Here is a 20,777-nt window from a genome sequence, read left to right as displayed (position 1 = left end):
GTAAATGGTAAAAAAAGTGATATGTACAGACTATCACTTGCTTGCTAGACAATGTCATCGACTTAGTTGACTTCAAATGTGTGAAATTTGTTCTTGTCCTTGTAAAATTCAACCGCTAACTAGTCAGTTTGGTTTTTTTGCTAAACAAAGTCACTATGTTGAAGGTATATTGGCAATATTGTAGCCAACTTTTGAATTTCACTAGACAATCTTCTATTTCTCCTCAATGAGAAAATCGAATCATGCACCTTTATGCACCGTTTCTTCAATTTATCGGGACATACACCTCATCTGTAAAGTGTCAAGACAGTCCAATGGCTATACTAAACCCTTTGATAATATTAACAACTCTCTCCTGATAATTAGTAACAAGATTGACCTTGTTAATGTATGTTTTGAAAAATTAATTAGTAGTTGTGTATCGATATTGTGAATTACTCTATTACTTTGACTTCTTCTGCAGATAGTAAAAAATGACATCCATATGTTGCACACATGCATCAACAACGACTTATGTATAAGTTATTTGCATGTATATATCAGCATGTGTTAATAAAAAAATAAGTGGGCATAGTTATACCTCGTCATTCCAACACTTGTTGGATTGGGACATTAGGTAGATCAGTTCTTCTTCTTCGGAAATGTAACGACAAAATCTAGTCCTTCAAATCTAAGACTCGAGCATCTAACTGTATAGTGCTCATCCTTGTCTTTCCTATAATTGTATAAATATTAACTATAATAAATTAGTAGAATGCAGGAACATAAATAATAGTTAACTGACTTAGTTTTTGCGCATGTTTCTTGTAAAGACCTCCGCGTATCCATTTAAAAAATAATGATATTAGTTGAGTTGGACCTTCACTGGAAATGTTATAACCTTCAAATGGATATTTTTGCCGCATATCAGAAATGAATTTCTCCTTGGCTTTTGAGATTGAGCCAAAATCTATCAAAGGTAGAACATATAGTGGAGCAGCATGAGTTGATATTGGTTTTTTTTTTGAATAGTGAGCTAGAAATTGACTTTTCAACCTCGTAAACTTCTTCAAAGGTTGTGCAATCTTCTTTGATGAAATGACACTCATAATAGCTGTCAATTTCTTAATAGTATTTGTCAATTCATTAACATGCTTAATAAAATCATCATGTTTATGCTAACTTTCTTTGCATCAATAGGAAAAACATTTGTTAGAAGAGGAAGCAATAAAAGATTGAGCATCCATTGTTTCTCATGACATTTTATCTACAAGATAAAAAAAAAGAGGTTACAGTTGATAAAAAAAATATGGACTTAGTTTATTTATCAAATACAAAAAAATTCAAAATTTTTCTAAAAATTGGGTCATCTGTTGCAACATTTGATCCATCTGTTGCCACAGATGAAGCTTCTTTTGCAACAAGGATCTTACTGTTGCAACATATGGGTCACTAGTTACAATAGATGACCCTTCCATTGTTGTGTCACATGGGTTACCTGTTGCAATAGATGACTATTCTATTGGAATTTTTACCAACCTATGAGTCATCTGTATCAACAAATGACCCTTCTTTTAACAGATGAGTTATATGTTGAAAATAAATCAATACAACATAATTGGCTATATTTCTACCAACATATGAGTCATTTATTGAAACAGAGGATACTACCGTTTTAATGAATATGTGTACTGTGAATTTGCAGAATTTTCAACAAAAAAAATATATTTTTTAAACTACACTATTTGAATCAACAATGCTAACAAAAAGAAGAACAAAATATAAGTTTTCACTAGACAACAACAAATATTCACATATTCTTAAGATTTTCAGAAATTAGAATTTTTTGTGTTTCTCGATTTTCTTTCATAAACAAGAAAAAACAAACCTATTAACCCCGATTCTTGAACCCCTTTCACGCTCATGTCACGTCGAGGTACTGCAGAAAAAAAAACAGCAAAATCCAATCCAATTTATCGTAATCGATTAGTTAACATGTTGGTTAACCGTATTCTGAAACACGGAAAAAAATCATTGGCTTATCAAATTATCTATCGAGCCGTGAAAAAGATTCAACAAAAGACAGAAACAAATCCACTATCCGTTTTACGTCAAGCAATACGTGGAGTAACTCCCGATATAACAGTAAAAGCACGACGTGTAGATGGATCAACTCATCAAGTTCCCATTGAAATAGGATCCACACAAGGAAAAGCACTTGCCATTCGTTGGTTATTAGCGGCATCCCGAAAACGTCCAGGTCAAAATATGGCTTTCAAATTAAGTTCCGAATTAGTGGATGCTGCCAAAGGGAGTGCCTGATTCAATTTTCTCAATTATATAATGAGTTCTTGTTCATTTACCAAAAAATAATAATTCAAAATTCTATTTCAACAATGTTTTTATTCATAAATTAAAAAATCTTTTTAAAAAAAAAGACTTATCCTACTTTGAGTAACGATTGGCGACGAAGTTGATTTTTTGGACAGAGTGACAATCGACGACGATGAAGCGACAGATCTATGGTTGTAAAGGAGTCTCTGTTGATTATTTTTCCAAGGAAGTTTGAATGATTTTCTGTTAAATGTGAATATTTTTATTAAACGGAAAAGGGTCAAAATTACCTCTGAACTTTGAAAAATAGTTTATTTATGCCCTTCGTTCTACTTTAGGTCAATTATACCCCTACCGTTATACTTTGGGCCAAATATGCCCTTGAGATTAAATCTATTTTTTATCTATTTTTTAAAATCAGTTTTTTTATTTTATTTTAAATTTGTTTTTTAAAATCCGTTTTTTATATGTTTTTTAAATCCATTTTTAATCTATTTTTAAATCTGCTTTTAAAATTATTTTTAAAAAAAATCTATGAATGCAAATTTATTTTAAAAACAAATTTAAAATAAAATAAAATAAACATATTTTAAAAAATACATAAAAAAACAGATTTAAAATTTTTTATTTTAAATTTGTTTTTAAAATTTGTTTTTATATATTTTTTAAATCCATTTTTAATCTATTTTTAAATCTGCTTTTTAAATATATTTTTTTAAAATATGTGAATGCAAATTTATTTTAAAAACAAATTTAAAATAAAATAAAAATATTGTAAAAAATACATAAAAAACAGATTTTAAAAAAATAAATTAAAAAGCAGATTTTAAAAATAAAAAAAACGAAATAGATTTTTTTAAAAAAAATATGTTAAAAAAATGGTTTTAAAAACAGATTAAAAAAAATAAAAAAATATATTTAAAAGGGAAAATAAGTTGACCACTGAGAAACTGACACGTGGCATTCTGTTATACTCAAAGGCATATTTTGTCCAAAGTATAACGGTAGGGGTATAATTGGCCCTAAAATAGAACGAAGGACATAAATAAACTATTTTTCAAAATTCAGGGGTAATTTTGACCCTTTTCCGTTTATTAAATGAGTAGTTGAAGAATTGGTGTCTTTGTATTTTGAAAAGATAAAAAAATTTGGTAATATTAATTTAGTCCCAAATTAATTTAATTGAGTTTTTAAGTGCCTTTGACCCTTTCCTTGGTCAAAGAGTTACTAAAAACAAAACTAACAGTTAAAAACATTTCTTCTTCAATCTTCATATGCTTCTTAGCCTATGCTACGTCAGCTTACATAAAGTTCCACCAGCAAAACTCGAAGTACTTGAAGTCAAATGGAAAGAGCCAGATTTGAAGAAGGAAAAGAATACCGAAAAGATAGTCGCTAGATATTTCCGTGATGGAATCATCTGCAGAGAAGGAAGTTAGCACATTTAGGAGGAAAAAGAAATGAGTAGACAAGGATTAAACTTACAAAGGCATATTTCACTTCTCTCGGAATTTGGAACCTCTATTGAAATTAGGTTGGTATCCATTTCATCCATCGGAGTTTACCTCTACAAAGAAGAATATAGATTAGGAGTGGAAGAGAAGGAAAGGGAAGATAACAATTCACAAGAATCAATACTTACTTCGATGAGCTGAGAAAGGATGATAAATGGATGAAAATGACGTAAGCAATATTAATGATCCACAACAAATAGAAGTGAAGGGCCATGTTCAAGTAGCTCACTGCAGTGACAAGAACAAGAGAAAGAAGGAGATAGGATTAGGAAGCCCTATGTTTTAGGGTTTCAATATAGCCACAACAGTTCCCTTTATGGATTGGGCCAAGGAGTTTTTGTTGGGTTTGGGCTTATTTGATTTTGTTTCGTTTATTTCTGATTTTTTTATCCTTTTAGATCTACTCTGTACAGTTTTATTTGAATAAAGAAACCTTGAGCTCCTCCAAAATTATATAATAAATAAATAAAATAATAATATTTAACAAAAATTATTTAATAATAATAATAATAATAATAAAATTTAAGAGGTATAATTAAGAGATTTTAAGAGTTTTTTTAAAAAATTTTTACATAACAAATTAATTTTAAAATGAGAAAAGGTAAAAAAAAAAAAAAAAAAAAAAAAAAGATAAATGTAATTGAAGGCTACAGAAAGATATCATATCACCTTATCTATAATTTATATTATAAATAAATATAGATATTTTTGAATAGTAATTTCACAACTTTTCATATGCACACAGTTAATATCATAAAAAAATTTGCATCCATTATTCATAGGAACTTGTACTACTTAAATTTATTGTTTAATAATATTGACATTATTTTAAAAAATAATGTACTATATGATCACGTGCAAAGTATGTGCATCAAAAAATTACTACTTTCTTTGTTCACTTTTATTTGTCAAAATATTTTCTAATTTAATTTATATTTTTATTTGTTATTTTTAATAAATCAAGAAAATATAAAAAACAAATTCCTTATTATACCCTCAATATTTATCTTTAAAAAATAAAATGAATAAATATGTTGGAGACCCATCAACTAATAGACATAAAATGATAAATACATTGTATCAATTATTTTTTTTTAATAAAAGTGTCAAGTCAAAATTTAATAAATAAATTAAAACCAATAAATTATTAAAAAACCTCTCAAAACTGATTAGGCCAACAATCAACTATTGTCTTTTGATATCTGAACCAGTAACAATTGAGATAATTCCCCCCCCCCCCCTACGCCTCTTTATCTTTTCTCTCTCTCGCGCGTTCCACACATATTTTGTGCTTTTTTTTTGGGGGGGGGGGGGGGAGAGCAGTAGAGCAGCCATCTCATCAAGTAAAAAGGTTAGTCTTTAATAATATTACTAAAAATAATTGATGAGCACCAAAACAGGTCCTTGTTTTTGCTGTTGTGATTCTTGTAAAAAAAATGTGTTTGATCAAATGCTAAAAAGAGATGTCTATAATGTGTTTGATGAAAGTCTCCACTGAACTGTCTGTTTGTGAATATTAAGTAGAAATTGAACAGATGATAGATATGATTACATTAGAAATGGCAAACATTTGTTGTTTTGTTTCTTCTTTCGTACCAAACACATCACTGTGTTCCCGTTGTCTTAGAATCAAAACACTGTGTAAAGTATTTCCTGTGTCCAGCAATAGTTGTTACCACATACCTTAAGAAACAACAATGAATAATAGCGGTAATATTAGGCTGAATCCATCGATGACCTTCTAAAATTGGCATCAGCTTTCACTTAGCACCTTAAGTACATTTTGTTCATTTTAAACACCTATAGTAGTATTCTGTTGTGTCATTTTGACATTTTTTGTTTATTTGGCACATTGTGTGTATTACACTTACTTTGAGCGCGTGAAAAGCTAAAATTTGACTTTTATTTTTATTTTTTTCATTTAACTAAAAGAAAATAAAAATACTTAAGCATATAGTCTCATCTTCTTCATCTTTCCAAACAAAATCTAGTGAGCTTCATCACCATCAATCACTGGAAAATTCTTCTCACCATTTTTTATCCTAACAACCGGCAACTCTCCATTATCAACAACCAAAACAAAAGAAACACATAAAGAAACCTTTAATCGTCACTGAAACACCAAATTTCATAACCCAAACAACCCAAATGAATAGAATGAAAACATCGGTGTCTTAATCTAATTAAAAATTAAACTGTATTAGAAAAATGAAGAAGTCTTTAATACTATCAAAGAATGAATTTGTCATTTTTTTTCTCATTTTTATTTTAAATTTGTAACTTATCTTTCGAATTTGATTTTTTTTTTTTAATTGTTTCAGATCTGTCTTTTTTCTCATCTCTTTTCTTCACAATTTCAAATTCTATTCAACCATATTCAATAATTGTTTTCTCCATATATATGTTGGCATCAAATCAAAAAATGAAATGGGAGAAGGACTGCCTATGTGGAGAAGAAAAAAGGTGGATGAGGGAGATAGAGAAAGTTCAACAAAGATAAGACGGACAGGTGAAAGGTGTGTTGCATTGGAATGACGAGGAAGACATTAATGATGGTTAGATGAGGATGAGATATGGAGATGGTGAGAAGAAAAATGAAGATGTTGCTGTAATTTCTTTTTTTATTATTAAAATGTATCTTCTTCTTTTCTAAAAAATAATTAACTAAATAGTTTTAAAATTATTAAAATTAAAATTCACAATTATTTTTTAATAATTATTTTTGATATATAAGTCACATGTCTTCATTTAATTTGTCACTTTGACATGTCATCGGCAAGTGAGTTACACTCTCCTTAACAATTTTGATGATTATAAAAAAATATCAAAATGACACAACAAAACCCTACTATAGGTGTTTAAAATGAACAAAGTGTACTTAACGTGCCTAAGTGAAAGTTGATGCCAAATCTAGGGGGCCACCGATGGGTTCAGCCGTAATAATACTATATTATCCTTTGAATATATTAAATTTAATGCTTTGGGAAATGTGTCAGCTATTGTCACGCCTCAAAAGGGTACCCTAGACGTGGCCGGCACTCGAAAGCCATTTCTGGCCTTCAAGTGAACCACCTGGTCCAGTCACACTTTCATTCATTCACATTCTATCAGCGGAAGACTCTATCATAAGATTACTATTTATAACTTAGGGCCAAAGGCCAAACAGATATCCAATCAATAACTAGCTAGAATAAAACTAGTCAAAACGAATAATTCAATATTTCCACACTCTAGTCTATGAAGCCTCTATCAACAATCCAGAAGGTGTCAATGACAAGTCCATGGCTACCAGAAATCAAAATAAGGGAAACAAACCAAAACTATAAAGGTAATTCTCGGTATCCTCCGAAAATAGGGAGGACTCACCAACTAACTAGAAGTAAGTAGATCTTCAATGGTGCGCCGATTGATGATCTCTAGTACCTGTCTCTGTATCATGAAATGATGTAGGCCAAATGGCGTCAGTACGTGGAATGTACGAGTATGTAAAATGGACAAATGAACCAAACATCAAGGAAGAATCAGATCAACTTGGAATCTCAACCCAGAAGAAAGAACAACTCAATCAAGTGTCCTAAGTCTAAACAAGAATATGGTTTAGACGGGACCAATCACATACAATTTAACTCAATCCGACTCAGGGTACTATCAAGACCTATATGAGAGTTTCTCTTATCCGACAACCATCACTTATGAGCCAGTGATAGTACAACAAGCCGACGTTGTTGTAACGTCTGTTCATACATTGCCAAGGCATGAACGAATCAACCAATCATAGATCCAATCCAACCAAGTCCTATCATGTCAGGACAATAATTTTGGGGAAGCATCCGACTTTAACGGTTCAATCCCCTCCTACGTTTGGCGACGTAGTTATTGGATTCGAGTTATTACTTACTCTTACCCAATTTGGTGCTCGATACTCCTCCCAAGACTTAATGATCATAAGACTCTATCTAATCAACTCAATCAAATCATATCGACAAGTCTCATTTGGAACCTTGTCAACACATCAATTCTATCACAATCAAACCTCTCCCAATCATACTATCCGATCAATCCCAATCATATCTTTCAAGAGTAGTTTAAATATGCATTTATAACAACATACAAACCTATCCAATCGTTCCTCTATTCATTTAACAAATCTTTTGGGACTCATCAAAACCCAAGATTCTAAATCAACAATTCAAAATGAGCAACATATTTAAGAAAATTAACATATTTAACATAGCCAACATAGTTAAGAAAATCAACAAAATATGCTCAACCTCTCATCTCAATCAACTCATACCAACATGTAGCACATCACTTTCTTGACTCCACAACATCAACATAATAAAAATTAGGTTAATAGATGAAAAAGACCTAGTTGGGCATAAATTTATCAATGAACTCTATTCTTATGAACAATCAATCTCAAAGAAGATGTAGGGCACATATGTGGAATTAACCCATGATTTGAGTAGCCTTACATACCTTGGTGAAGACTTTGAAGAAACCTTGATTTTAGGTCTTCAATGGGAGGCTTGCATTCTTGAAATCGTGAAGGCAATCCTTGTTGGAGATGGATTTGAAGAGAAGAGAGTGGAGTCTAGGGCTTTTTTAGAGAGAGCAAGGGACTGAAATAATGGTCCAAAAACATCCCAAGGCTAGTGTATATATAATTTAGGTAATGCCCAATTTTCCCTTCCTCTAAAAATCTGGAAAAATGGGCTAAAACTCTCCTGACGCTATAGTGGCTCGCCGCGCCAAGTCAGAATAGGCTTAAAAACCCTGCAACCCAATAGTGGCGCGTCGGACCAAACTACTGAGGCTATTTTATGGCGCTATAGTGGCGCGTCGCGCTAGGGACCAAATTACTGAGGCTTGTTCCTGTCGCTATAATGGGTCGTCGCGCCACTGCGGCGCCAAACCCAGGTTTTCTGCAGTTATAGCCTAGGCCTGAAATTCCTACAGTACTAGTCCGTCTTAAGATAGTCATAACTTTTGACTCCGAACTCCAAAAATTAAAATCTTGGTTGCGTTGGAAAGACGACTCAAAGACCTTTAATTTAATAGGTTATGGGCCACCCAGATCGGCATATTCAAAAAGATATGGGCATTAGAAGTCGACCTTTATACGAACTCATTCGAAAACTTAGCAAAGACGAATTCTTTGGAGTTATCTTGGTTTTAGGGATCTCCTGAATATATAATTTTGCATAATCTTCTTCGGTGTCAGTAGTCTTAACTGCCAAGAAGTGAGCTAATTTCGTCATCCTATCCACAATCACCCAAATCGAATCATGTTGTTTTCGGGACCTCAGCAAACCAGTAATAAAGTCCATATTGATCATCTCCCACTTCCATTCTGGAATTTCTATGTTTTGAGCTAACCCACATGGCCTTTGATGCTCAACTTTTACCTGTTGGCAATTTGGGCACTTGGAAACAAATTTTGCGATATCTCTTTTCATCTCACTCCACCAATAAACTTCCCTGAATTCATGATACATCTTTGTAGAGCTAGGATGAATGGAGTATTTGGAACTATGCGCTTCGGCCATAATCCTTTCTTGAATATCATCGACATCTGGTACACACAATCTATTTTGGTACCTCAACACACCATATCCCCCTTTGGTAAAAATCATCACCTCTTGTTTGTGAATAACTTCTTTCAACTGGAGAAGGACGGGATCTTGGTCTTGATTCTCCTTTACCTCTGCCATGAGTGAGGATACAGACCCATCCTGAACATTAACTCCACCTTCATTATTCTCTTCAAGACGAACTCTCAATCAAGCTACTCTATGCACCTCTCTAGCCAATTCTTTCCTTCCCTCCTCTAGATGGGCAGTGCTACCCGTAGACAACCTGCTAAGAGCATCAGCAATAACATTAGCTTTACTTGGATGGTAGAGGATGCTCATATCATAGTCTTTGAGTAGCTCGAGCCATCTCTTTTGTCTTATGTTGAGTTTCTTCTGGCTGAAGACATATTGTAAACTCTTATGATCGGTGAATACATTAACGGGCACTCCATACAAGTAATGGCGCCAAATTTTAAAAGCAAATACCACAGCCGCCAGCTCAAGGTCATGAGTTGGGTAATATTTCTCATGAATCTTAAGCTGTCTTGAAGCATAGGCTATCACATTTCCCCTCTGCATCAACATACTGCCCAAACCAACGCTAGATGCATCACAATAGATCACAAAACCCTCTGTCCCATCGGGCAAAGTCAAAACAGGAGCAGTGGTTAGCTTGGTCTTCAATTTCTGGAAACTCTCCTCACAAGCATCGGACCATTAGAAATTAGCCTTCTTTTGGGTCAGCTTGGTCAATGGTGATGATATGGATGAGAATCCCTCAACAAACCTTCGATAATAGCCAGCCAAACTCAAGAAGCTTCTTATCTCTGTTGGGGATGTGGGTTTGGGCCAATTTTTCACTGCCTCAACCTTATGAGCATCAATCTGAATACCATCTCTAGATATAATGTTGCCTAGAAAAGCCACTGATGCAAGCCAAAATTCACATTTGGAGAACTTTGCATACAATACCTGGTCTTTCAAAGTTTGCAGGACGACTCTAAGATGATAGGCGTGCTCTTCCTCATTCTTGGAGTAAACTAAAATATCATCAACGAATACAATCACAAATATATCAAGATATGGCTTAAATACTCGATTCATGAGATCCAAAAAGCTGTAGGGGCATTAGTCAACCCAAAGGACATAACTAAGAATTCAAAGTGGCCATAACCGGTTCGAAAAGCTGTCTTTGGGATATCATGTTACACCCTACACTATTGAACCTTGAAATGTGTCCCTAATCTTTTTGAAAGTATATATGAGACCCCTACTATCCACACACATTAAACAAACTGAAGGAAAGAAGAATGTGATACCCCGTGAGAGGGAAGGTTGGAAATAGAATTGTAGGAATACGGAATGAGTTGGAGGCCAAGAAATGAGTCGTAGGACTCGAATTACCTACTTAAGCTACTAGCTTAGAAGTCTTACATACCTAAGCTACTTGAGGGCATATCAAGCTTACGTAGCATGGGTTACACGGGTTCTTAAAATAAGACGAGATTACGAACCCACAGAGAAGAGGAGAAGATGACACGTGGCAGCCTAGGAAGGCGACACGTGGCAGCACCTCAAGCAAGAAGGTGACCCACCTGCTTTGGGTCAAGTAGGTGACCCACCTACTTGGGGGAGGGCCCCACTAAGGACACATGGCATCCCCTAACTAGTTGCATGGTTACGTTGGCCCAATAAGGTGTGGACACGTGTCCCCCTATGGAGATGACACGTGTTACCTCCCAAAACAGCACATAAAGGTATGTTAATGACTCTTAAGTCATTCATATTCAGCAAAAAGGAAACCAAAGAGAAGAGAGAACAAACGTGAAGCAAGAAAAGGATTAGCTACGACTTTGGCCAAATTTAAGGTGAGTTCTTCAATTTTCCTCCTTGAATTAATTATCTATAATGTTTTTCAACCATGTGGGGGTGTATACATGTTTCTTAGGATGCCTACGGAACCATGGTTTCATTTTACACTTGGAAAGAAATAAGAGAAAGTTGAAGGAGAAAATGTTAAGAACTGATTAACAAACCCGTTTTTACACGGGACTGTTGTTAGTAATATTAGCATAACTTCTTGTGTACAGATTTGTTTCGAATGATTTAATATGTTTTGGAAATGTATTTCATAGTTCTATAAATTTCAATTAGACTTTCAAATACAGTTGTGCTTTCATCTTCTCGAAAAAGGGTAATAAAGTGTAGAGGAGGTACTGCCCAGATTTTGGTTTTGGAAATCTTACACGGGTTGCTGTTGGTGTTTTGGGCATATCTTTTTTTCAAAAATTGATGTAGGTATGATTTGAAATTGTATGCGACCCTAATACACATGTCTATAACTTTCATAAAGGACGTAAATCCCGTTTCCCTCCATTTTCCCTTCGAAACGAAGCGACAAGGTAAAACAGTAAGCTGTCAAGAATTCATGTTTTAAGAGTTTTGAGTGAGTTGTTGCTGCAGGGGTGTAATGTATTGTTTCAGGGCCTAAATTCATTATAAAAGGGTTGTGGATATTGTTGGTTTCAGCCACACGACCCCTCATTTCATATAATGAAAGGCGTTATAGAATAAAGACTAGACGCCCTATTGATATCATCTTTTTGAATGAGTCATTTGGAGTTTATATTATATATTGTTGGTGTGTATTGCTGCAGGTTGTTGTTATTGGTTGGCTGTAGGTCTTAGGGACCTAATTGGAAATTTGGATAGGGCACGTTATAGGGGAGGTGCTGCCCAATTTTCAGTAACGCCTTAACTAATTAAAGGACTAGTCGAAGAAACGAACAAGGAAATAGGTTCCATGAATACTAAGGTGCAACTGAAAGTGCTAGAAAGTCTGGAGTGGTTGATATTCGCATTACTTCCACGTTGAATAGGTCCAAAGGACGACGAGGCGAACGGGATAAAGAGTAACTCATAAAAGGTATGTAAAGCTTTCTCTTGGCATGTTTTGTTATAATTTCGTACAACTATCTTTCTTTCCTTTTGGAAAGTGTTGGCCTTAAGTGAATTGTGTCTGGACTGTGGGGATAATTCCATTCCCAGGATTCCAAGTACGCCTCATAACCCCTATCCACTGTTCAGTATTAGAGTTCCTGTGAAGATTAAGTATTGCCTAGTAGGGCTTCTATGTATCAGAATGTAATGTGTGAGAAGCTATCTCTCATTTGTTGACACCCAATTTTGGCCATCCACAACGCAAATTAGCTATCGAGTTTCTTTGAATTTGAACATTTTGAAACAATTAGCTAAAAAAAAAAAAATATTTTCATATTATTCTTAACTATTTTTATCTTTTTATAAATTTTAGTATAATATACATATTTCTATATAACTATATTTTTAATTACTATTTATGTGATTATTCAAAAATTATCTCAAAAGATTTTATTTTTATTAAATACAATTTTAGTTAGGCTAGTTTAATTATGGTTTGTATTTTTGAAATTTTTAGTTTTTTCTAAAAAAAAAAAAAAAAAAAAAAAAAAAAAAAAAAAACTAAAAATGCACTTCTCCCACATCGAAAATACATGGGAAATTTGGGATTTTTAGAGCCTATATAAAGACTCATATTCTTATTAGGAAGGTGAAGAAGGAGGAGGTTTTTTAACCACCCCAAAGTTAGAAATTTTCTTAACTTGGCTAGGATTTTGGACTTTTGTCCCCAGCCTAAAAGTTGTGAAAATTTTTAGCTTTCAATCTATATTTTCTTCACGGAAAATAGGAGATTGAAGTTGAAATTTAGGCTAAGAACCCACGAAGGTTCGAGTCTAAACTTTTTTTTTAAAAATCTTTTTCTTTGTTTTTGTAGATTGGAGTTCCATCAAGCTATTATTGGATGGTGGTGAAGTTGTCTTCCGCTCATCGTTTTCAATCTTGGCCCGGAAAGAGATTGGAGTTCCATCAAGCTATTATTGGATGGTGGTGAAGTTGTCTTCCGCTCATCGTTTTCAATCTTGGCCCGGAAAGAGGTAAAATATTTTTTCAGTTTTATTTTACTTAATTGTTTCACGTTTTATATTTAGTTGATTCATAGTCTTATTTTTTTTAGTTAGTATGTATATAAGAATAATTAAAATTAATGATATAAATTTGTTATAGTTAGCATGTGTTAGGATTAATTAGCTAGCATGTGTTAGAGTTAATTAGCTAGAATATGTTAGGATTATTTCATTAAAGCACTTAGTTTTGTTCATTATTTTTCCAAGTAGTTTGATATTATTATTATTACTATTATTATTATTATTGTTTGTTCTTATTATTATTGTTGTTGTTATTATTATTGTTGTTGTTTTTATTATTGTTGTTGTTGATTACTATTATTATTAATATTATTATTATTATTGATTGTTGTTGTTATTATTATTGTTGTTCTTATTATTGTTGATTTTATTATTGTTGTTGTTGATTACTACTATTATTATTATTATTATTGTTGTTGTTGATTACTACTATTATTATTATTATTATTGTTCTTATTATTGTTGTTGTTGTTGTTGTTATTATTGTGTTCTTATTATTGTTGTTGTTGTTATTGTTGTTATTTTTATTGTTGTTGTTGTTGTTATTTTTATTGTTGTTGTTCTTGTTATTATTATTGTTGTTCTTGTTATTATTATTGTTGTTGTGCTTGTTATTATTATTGTTATTCTTATTATTATTATTGTTGTTCTTATTATTAGTATTATTATTATTATTATCATTATTATTATTATTATTATTGTTGTTGTTGTCGTTGTTGTTGTTGTTCTTATTATTATTATTGTTGTTCTTATTATTATTATTATTGTTCTTATTATTATTATTGTTGTTGTTGTTGTTGTTGTTCTTATTATTATTATTGTTGTTCTTATTATTATTATTGTTGTTATTATTATTGTTGTTCATGTATTATTTATTGTATTTATATTGATTCGGGTTGTAATAATTTAGTTACTTATGTTAGTTATACTTTCCTAGATATTAATTTTAATTTATTTTAACCTAATTGGATTCCCCTAAAGATAAACCAATTCATGTTAAGTTTACTCTTTAAATGATTTTCTACCTTTACTTATTTATTTGATAAACTTTTACTTTTTTATATATACATCTATATTATTTTTAATGTTTAAGTTTAATCTCTTTTTTTTTTCTTTTTCTAAAAAAAAATAAAATTCTAAAGTCTTCATTTCATTTTAAATTAATATTTTCAAAAGTTAGTCAAATAATTTTCAAATCGTCGGATAACCGCGCGTTAGCGGCCACTTTGAATGCTTAACACCTTCTCAAAGTGGAAATAAGAACCTCGTACCTTTTTTCTCTAAATTTTTAAGACTTAAATCTGTTAGGGTCTTTTAAATTAAGTTTTCTTAATTTCTTTAAAAAATTAAGTGGCGACTCCTTTTTTCTAAAATTGATTTTTTCTTTTAAAAGTTGAAATTAATTTTTAACCGTCTTTTTTTCGATATAACAGAAATGGCGACTCTGCTGGGGAATAATTAGGTTCTAACCATTAGATTTGATTGCTTATTTGACTAACTATTTGGGTTTGTAATAATTAGTAATTCTTATTTTCCTTAATTGTGCAATTATGTGTTTAATTTATATATTAAATTGTTATTTGCATTTCATAGCATTTTTCCTATTTAATGTATAGTATATTAAAGAACGATTTTGCGGTACCGCAGTCGGGCTTTTTATACTTAACCCTTTTCGGAACGATCGACAATTTATTGATACGTTATGCGTCCAATGGTTGTCGTAAGTTTCAGCCTGAGTTGTCCGCTTGGGTTACCAGTCTTGCAAAAGCCACTCTTAGTCAACCTAGCGTAGAGCCAAAGCCAAATCCCTAATTTAGTACATTGGCCTAAGACGACCCAATACCCAAGGCGTATTGGGCCCATTAGAAAGACCACCTTGAGTTCAAAATGGCCCTCGGCCTAAATGGACAATCATACCTATATGTTTAAATTTGAAGGTTTTATACAAGGTTTGGCAAACCATTGTCCCTCGGGGGTGGGAGTTTTTTTTTTTTGTAGCTTAGTCTACTCAAAGAAGGACCTTCAGTAAATGACACTTCATCCAAAAGGCGTTGGCGTTCGGAGATGTCAAGAAATCAAGAAAGAAGGATTTTCCACGAAGGCTTAGTTAGGATTGTACCCTTGCGTGAGACTGATTATTTATATTCCTTTTTTCCATTTATGTATCCCTATTCAAATTATTCATAATATTTGTATAAATATAAGTTTTGGGGCAATGGAATGTTTCAAATGATGTAATACATCCTTCAAATCGTTAGGCCTACCTTTGGCACAAAAAGGTCACATATCTGTTTAGGATGCGCAATAATTGTTTGTGTGCTATATGCTATAACTGTTTTTTGAATATGTTGCTTTATTTGGAGACATGCTAATCCACTCTTTTAGATTTTTTTAGAGCCTCATAGGCATAAATATCGAGTCACTATCGATAGTGCGTCTAAATATTCAATGAGTCTTTAATTTCCTAACAAAATTCGAACTTTACACTCAAATCATAAACTTTGCTTTCTCATCTCCACAAAAAAAATCAAGTGGTCGAACTACGTAGGACCTGAATTCTTCTTTGTGAGATACGTAGGCAGTCTTTCAAGGCTCGGTCCCTGTTGTTGAAGTTTTCAGTTTTCCTCATTCTTTCAAAGAAATTAAGAACTTTTTCTGCATCTAAGAAAAACAAGGGTACAAAAGTTGAAACGCAAAAAAAAATATGTGATTCACAAGTCAACTTTTCTCACATATTTATCATAAAATTAATTTTTGTCCGTTTACTCTTTCTTCACCCATAGATTAATTTGTCTTAAAACAAAGCAACATTTATGTGTTTAGTTATTTATGTGATATTTTGCATTAATTATTACAAGCACAGACTAATACTTTGGCTTTTGAGTTATTCTTCTTTTTCAGGGAAAGACTAATTTATGTCGGAAAACAAACTCGCTTACTTCTCAAAGATCAAGGGTTCAACAAAGTTGTTTCTTTTTTTGTAGGGGCTGTTATCAAAGGACATCATGCGATAAATGAAAGGATCTCAATTTTGAGGTCAATTCCCTCTCCTTAACTAAGAAGTTTTCTTTGTACACAGAAGAGACGACATTATTTTAAGAGAGGGGATCACGGGACAAAGAATTCATGGGAAATAACGATGACATTAAATTTCACAAGACACCAATACACAGCCTGAAAGATAAATCGGGGGAGTCTTTGACTATAAAATCTTACTCCTATATCTTATTACTTTTTTTTATTTTATTTTTTTTTATTATTATTTTTTAGAATGGCCCTGCTTTCACACTCTTCTCATATCTTTGCAGGAAAACTGTCCCCGACAATAGTCGGGGATGGTTATAACAACGTATGATTCTTTGAATAGTTGGAAGAATTCAAATCATAAGAGACAATCCTCAAGAAAAACACAACAACAATAACCAGAGCTCAAGAAATTGGATTTATTGGAGAAGTATCAATTTGAGAAAGAAAGATATAGGGTGATAAACATCCAACGTCTATATTAGATGAAGAATTAAAGAGATACATATTCCAAAAGTCTCCTAAAAATGATGTAAAAATTCAAGATAAACAAGAAATAGGATGCAAATACTAATTGAGAAATTATAGGAAAGCATAGAAAACATTGAAAGACAATCCTCTCCAGTAGAAGAATTATCCCAGATCCCGTTATTATCCGTCACCAGGACAATGAGTTATGTTATCTACAATTGTTTGTCAAGTCTGCATGAAGAGGACATCATTAATAAATAAATGTAAAGATTTTACTAGTACTGATGTAAAGGAATCTCGAAACTTCAAATGAGAGGTTTTGGAAAGGGGAATATCGGCAAAGAAGAGATTATTTGGGTCAAAGAATTCTCTAATATATGTTGAACCTGTGTTCAGTAAGGCAGGAGAGACAATTGGTGTAAATTACATAGGAATGGAGATAACTGATCAGATAAGGAAAAGAAAAAAAAAATGGCAAAATTGCAAGAAGAGATAGTTGTACAGAAAGCCAAGGAGACTGAACTTAACAGAGAAAACTATGTGAGAGAAACAAATGCTTGCAGCCATGTCTCATTAGATTAGATCCTTTTGTCAGGAGTGGTCAATATGATCGAGATTTTTTCTACCATAAAATTGGATAAGGAACATCGTCAGCTTGTGAATGTAATATTGTCTTCAGGAGATTTGGTTCTTCAACTAATAAATGACATCATTGACCTTTCCAAAGTCGAATCAGGAGTAATGAAGTTGGAAGCCACAACATTCCGACCAAGAGAGGTTATAAATCACGCTGCAGCATCTCCACAGAAAATATTAACATTGGAAGACCACACCAAGTTTGTCTAAAGCTCTGAATTATTTTATATATCACATCTGCAAGAACTACGCACACCTGATTCTCATCTCGATGAGATACGTAGGCAGCCCTTCTTGGGTTCGGTATTTCTTTTTTCAAAAAAAAAAAAGATTAAAAAAATAGAAAATAAATAAAATAATAAATTGTGTACATATGTTAAGTGTCATATCTTCTTGATTGGAATGAATACAGTTAGGAGCATGCGAAATATTTGGTATGATGAAAATGATTGACTTTGTGGTAAACCATAGCTTCTGTTGGTATCTTTCATTCGTACTTTTGTGATGCTTGAAAATTCTCTTGCGGGCATTCAAGGTAAGAATATAACCAACCTCATGGCTTCATGTGCATTGTGTGGTGAGCTTTAGATTAAAATTCAATTGCATCGCACTATTGATCTAGAACTTGGCCTGATATGTTTGTTGAGGCGAAATCCTGAGTTATGTTTGGTTTGAGAAAGGATTATAGGCTTTTTTTTGACCCGATTGTGCCTTTCAGAGCCTACCAAATAACATTAATCCCTAGTTTTCCCACTTTGAGCCTAAAACCTTTTCTTTGGACAACCACATCTTAGCCCTTTCCCTTCTGAGTGCTTACATGCACTATCCCTCTCTTGGCCCAACCTCCTTGAGCGCACCAAAGACGCGCAAATTATAGAAGAAGATCCAACTTCGAAATTGTCAAAGGCAAAAGACGTAAAGTCTCAAAAGTCAAGAAAGCAAAGACGACTTTCTCATAAAAAAAAAAGAACCTCCTACAAGGTCGATGTAAGACAAAAAGGAAACTACTCCAACAAAAAAGGAGAAACCTCAAAAAGGAACGAAAAGAGAAAAGCTCTAACAACTAAGGACTCAAAGAAGTCAAGACAAAAGAAAGAGGTGAAAAGAGGAAAAACTCTATCAAATAAAGACTCGAAGAAGTTGAGACAAAAGAAAGAGGATTAGACGTCAAAAGGCGTATCAATCATCAAAAGCACAAATTCAGTGTGATGCTCAAGGAGAGATTAAGTCACTTTTATCCCAAATTAATATCCCACCCGTTCCCTTAGCCTACATTACAAACCAATAAACAAGCCCTATATGATCTCATTCCAAATATTCTCACATTAGTGGAGACTTACATGCAGGCCAAGCATATGGTATCACAGTTGCATGCGTTGAACTTTCTTGAGAGTGTGAGTGCACTTTGTAAAATGTTCTCAAAATCAAACACTTCATATATGTGCGAAATAGAACTTTCTTTATTGTGAGGGCACTTGAAACATGATGATTGGTATAATTCTAAACCTTTGTTGGAAGCAGGATGAAAAAAATCTTGTCGACACTTAAGTATGTTTGAGGTACTACTTGAAGCTATAAGAATTACCTTGAAGTCAATCTCAGTTATGAGAAAGGAAATAAGAAAGGAAATGAGAAATATTTCTATGCATTCCTAACTGTTGATACCAATTGTAGTCAAAATTTGACTATCTCTTTACATTCACTAAAAAAAAAAAAAAAAAAACTCTTGCATTTGTCCTTTGAAAGTGGGTAATCCCATTGATGTGAGATGCCTATTTTACTTCATTGGATCGTCCATATCAAACTGGTGGAATATCTCGTATTTTAAGCTGGAAATGTTGTAAGTAATACAGTTTTCCATGTCATTATGCTCATATTACACATGTGTCTACTGATTATCTTGTCTCAGATTTTGCAGCATTCATCATCCAGAGAATTGGAACTACATTTGACCTGATTCCTGCATCAACAGGATATGTAGGCGCCACAATGGCTCGGTCATGTTCCCCGTAAGATTTTCATTTCTCCCTTTTAATGAAAACTGGGACAGAATTTTTGAGATCTTCTCAAAAATTCAGAAGAAGATACTATCTCCAGCAAGTCAAGATTGGAGATCATGTTAACTGGGATAGAATTTTTGAGAAGATCTCAAAAATTCCATCAAGAATTGTCAGAAGTTCGAAGTCAACTTCAAATAATCTTCAACATTGCTAGAATGAAGCGAACTCAAATTCAAGTTGCGAGTCACCGAGGCCTCGTATAACTTCTATCAAAGACATGAGTTCCAACGAACACGAGTTGTTCAAAAAAAAAAAATATAAAAAAAATAATAAAAAAAAATTGTCAAATCATCCAAGAAGATGGCAATGCATTTCATTTCCATTGCATAATCATTTGCCAAGAGGGTAATTTTCATTTCCATTGCATAATCATTTGCCAAGAGGGTCATTGCATTTTTATTTGCCAAGAGGGCCATTCATATTTTATTTTATTCATATTATATTATCGGAGGTGGTAATATCATTTGCCAAGAAGGCCATTCATATTTTATTTTATTCATATTATATTACCGGAGGTGGTAATATCATTGCCAAGAGGGCCATTGCATTCATATTATATTACCGGAGGTGGTAATATCATTGCCAAGAAGACCATTGCATTCATCATTGCCAAGAGGGTCATTGCATTTTCATTGCCAAGAGGGCCATTGCATTTTCATTTGCCAAGAGGGCCATTCATATTTTATTTTATTCATATTATATTATCGGAGGTGGTAATATCATTTGCCAAGAAGGCCATTCATATTTTATTTTATTCATATTATATTACCGGAGGTGGTAATATCATTGCCAAGAGGGCCATTGCATTCATATTATATTATCGGAGGTGGTAATATCATTGTCAAGAGGGCCATTGCATTCATCATTGCCAAGAGGGTCATTGCATTTTCATTGCCAAGAGGGCCATTGCATTTTCATTTGCCAAGAGGGCCATTCATATTTTATTTTATCCATATTATATTATCGGAGGTGGTAATATCATTTGCCAAGAAGGCCATTCATATTTTATTGCATTCATATTATATTGCCGGAGGTGGTAATATCATTGCCAAGAGGGCCATTGCATTCATAATTGCCAAGAGGGCCATTCATATTTTATTTTATTCATATTATATTATCGGAGGTGGTAATATCATTTGCCAAGAGGCCATTCATATT

General features: G+C 33.0%; 1 protein-coding gene across 1 annotated transcript; it reads left to right on the top strand.

Moving 5' to 3' along the window:
* Positions 1–1,873: 1,873 nt before the first annotated feature.
* LOC129901359 (30S ribosomal protein S7, chloroplastic) lies at positions 1,874–2,316 on the top strand. The gene has a single exon (XM_055976511.1). It carries the CDS (start codon positions 1,903–1,905, stop codon positions 2,299–2,301), a length of 399 nt encoding a protein of 132 aa, XP_055832486.1. The 5' UTR covers positions 1,874–1,902; the 3' UTR covers positions 2,302–2,316.
* Positions 2,317–20,777: the final 18,461 nt, after the last annotated feature.

This window comes from Solanum dulcamara, chromosome 8, assembly GCF_947179165.1.
Source record: "Solanum dulcamara chromosome 8, daSolDulc1.2, whole genome shotgun sequence".
Classification (NCBI taxonomy): domain Eukaryota; kingdom Viridiplantae; phylum Streptophyta; class Magnoliopsida; order Solanales; family Solanaceae; genus Solanum; species Solanum dulcamara.
This window is presented reverse-complemented; position numbering and strand designations above follow the sequence as displayed.

Coding starts and splice junctions, on each gene's coding strand:
- LOC129901359 (XM_055976511.1), top strand. CDS start 1,903: ATGTCACGTCGAGGTACTGCAGAAAAAAAAACAGCAAAATCCAATCCA.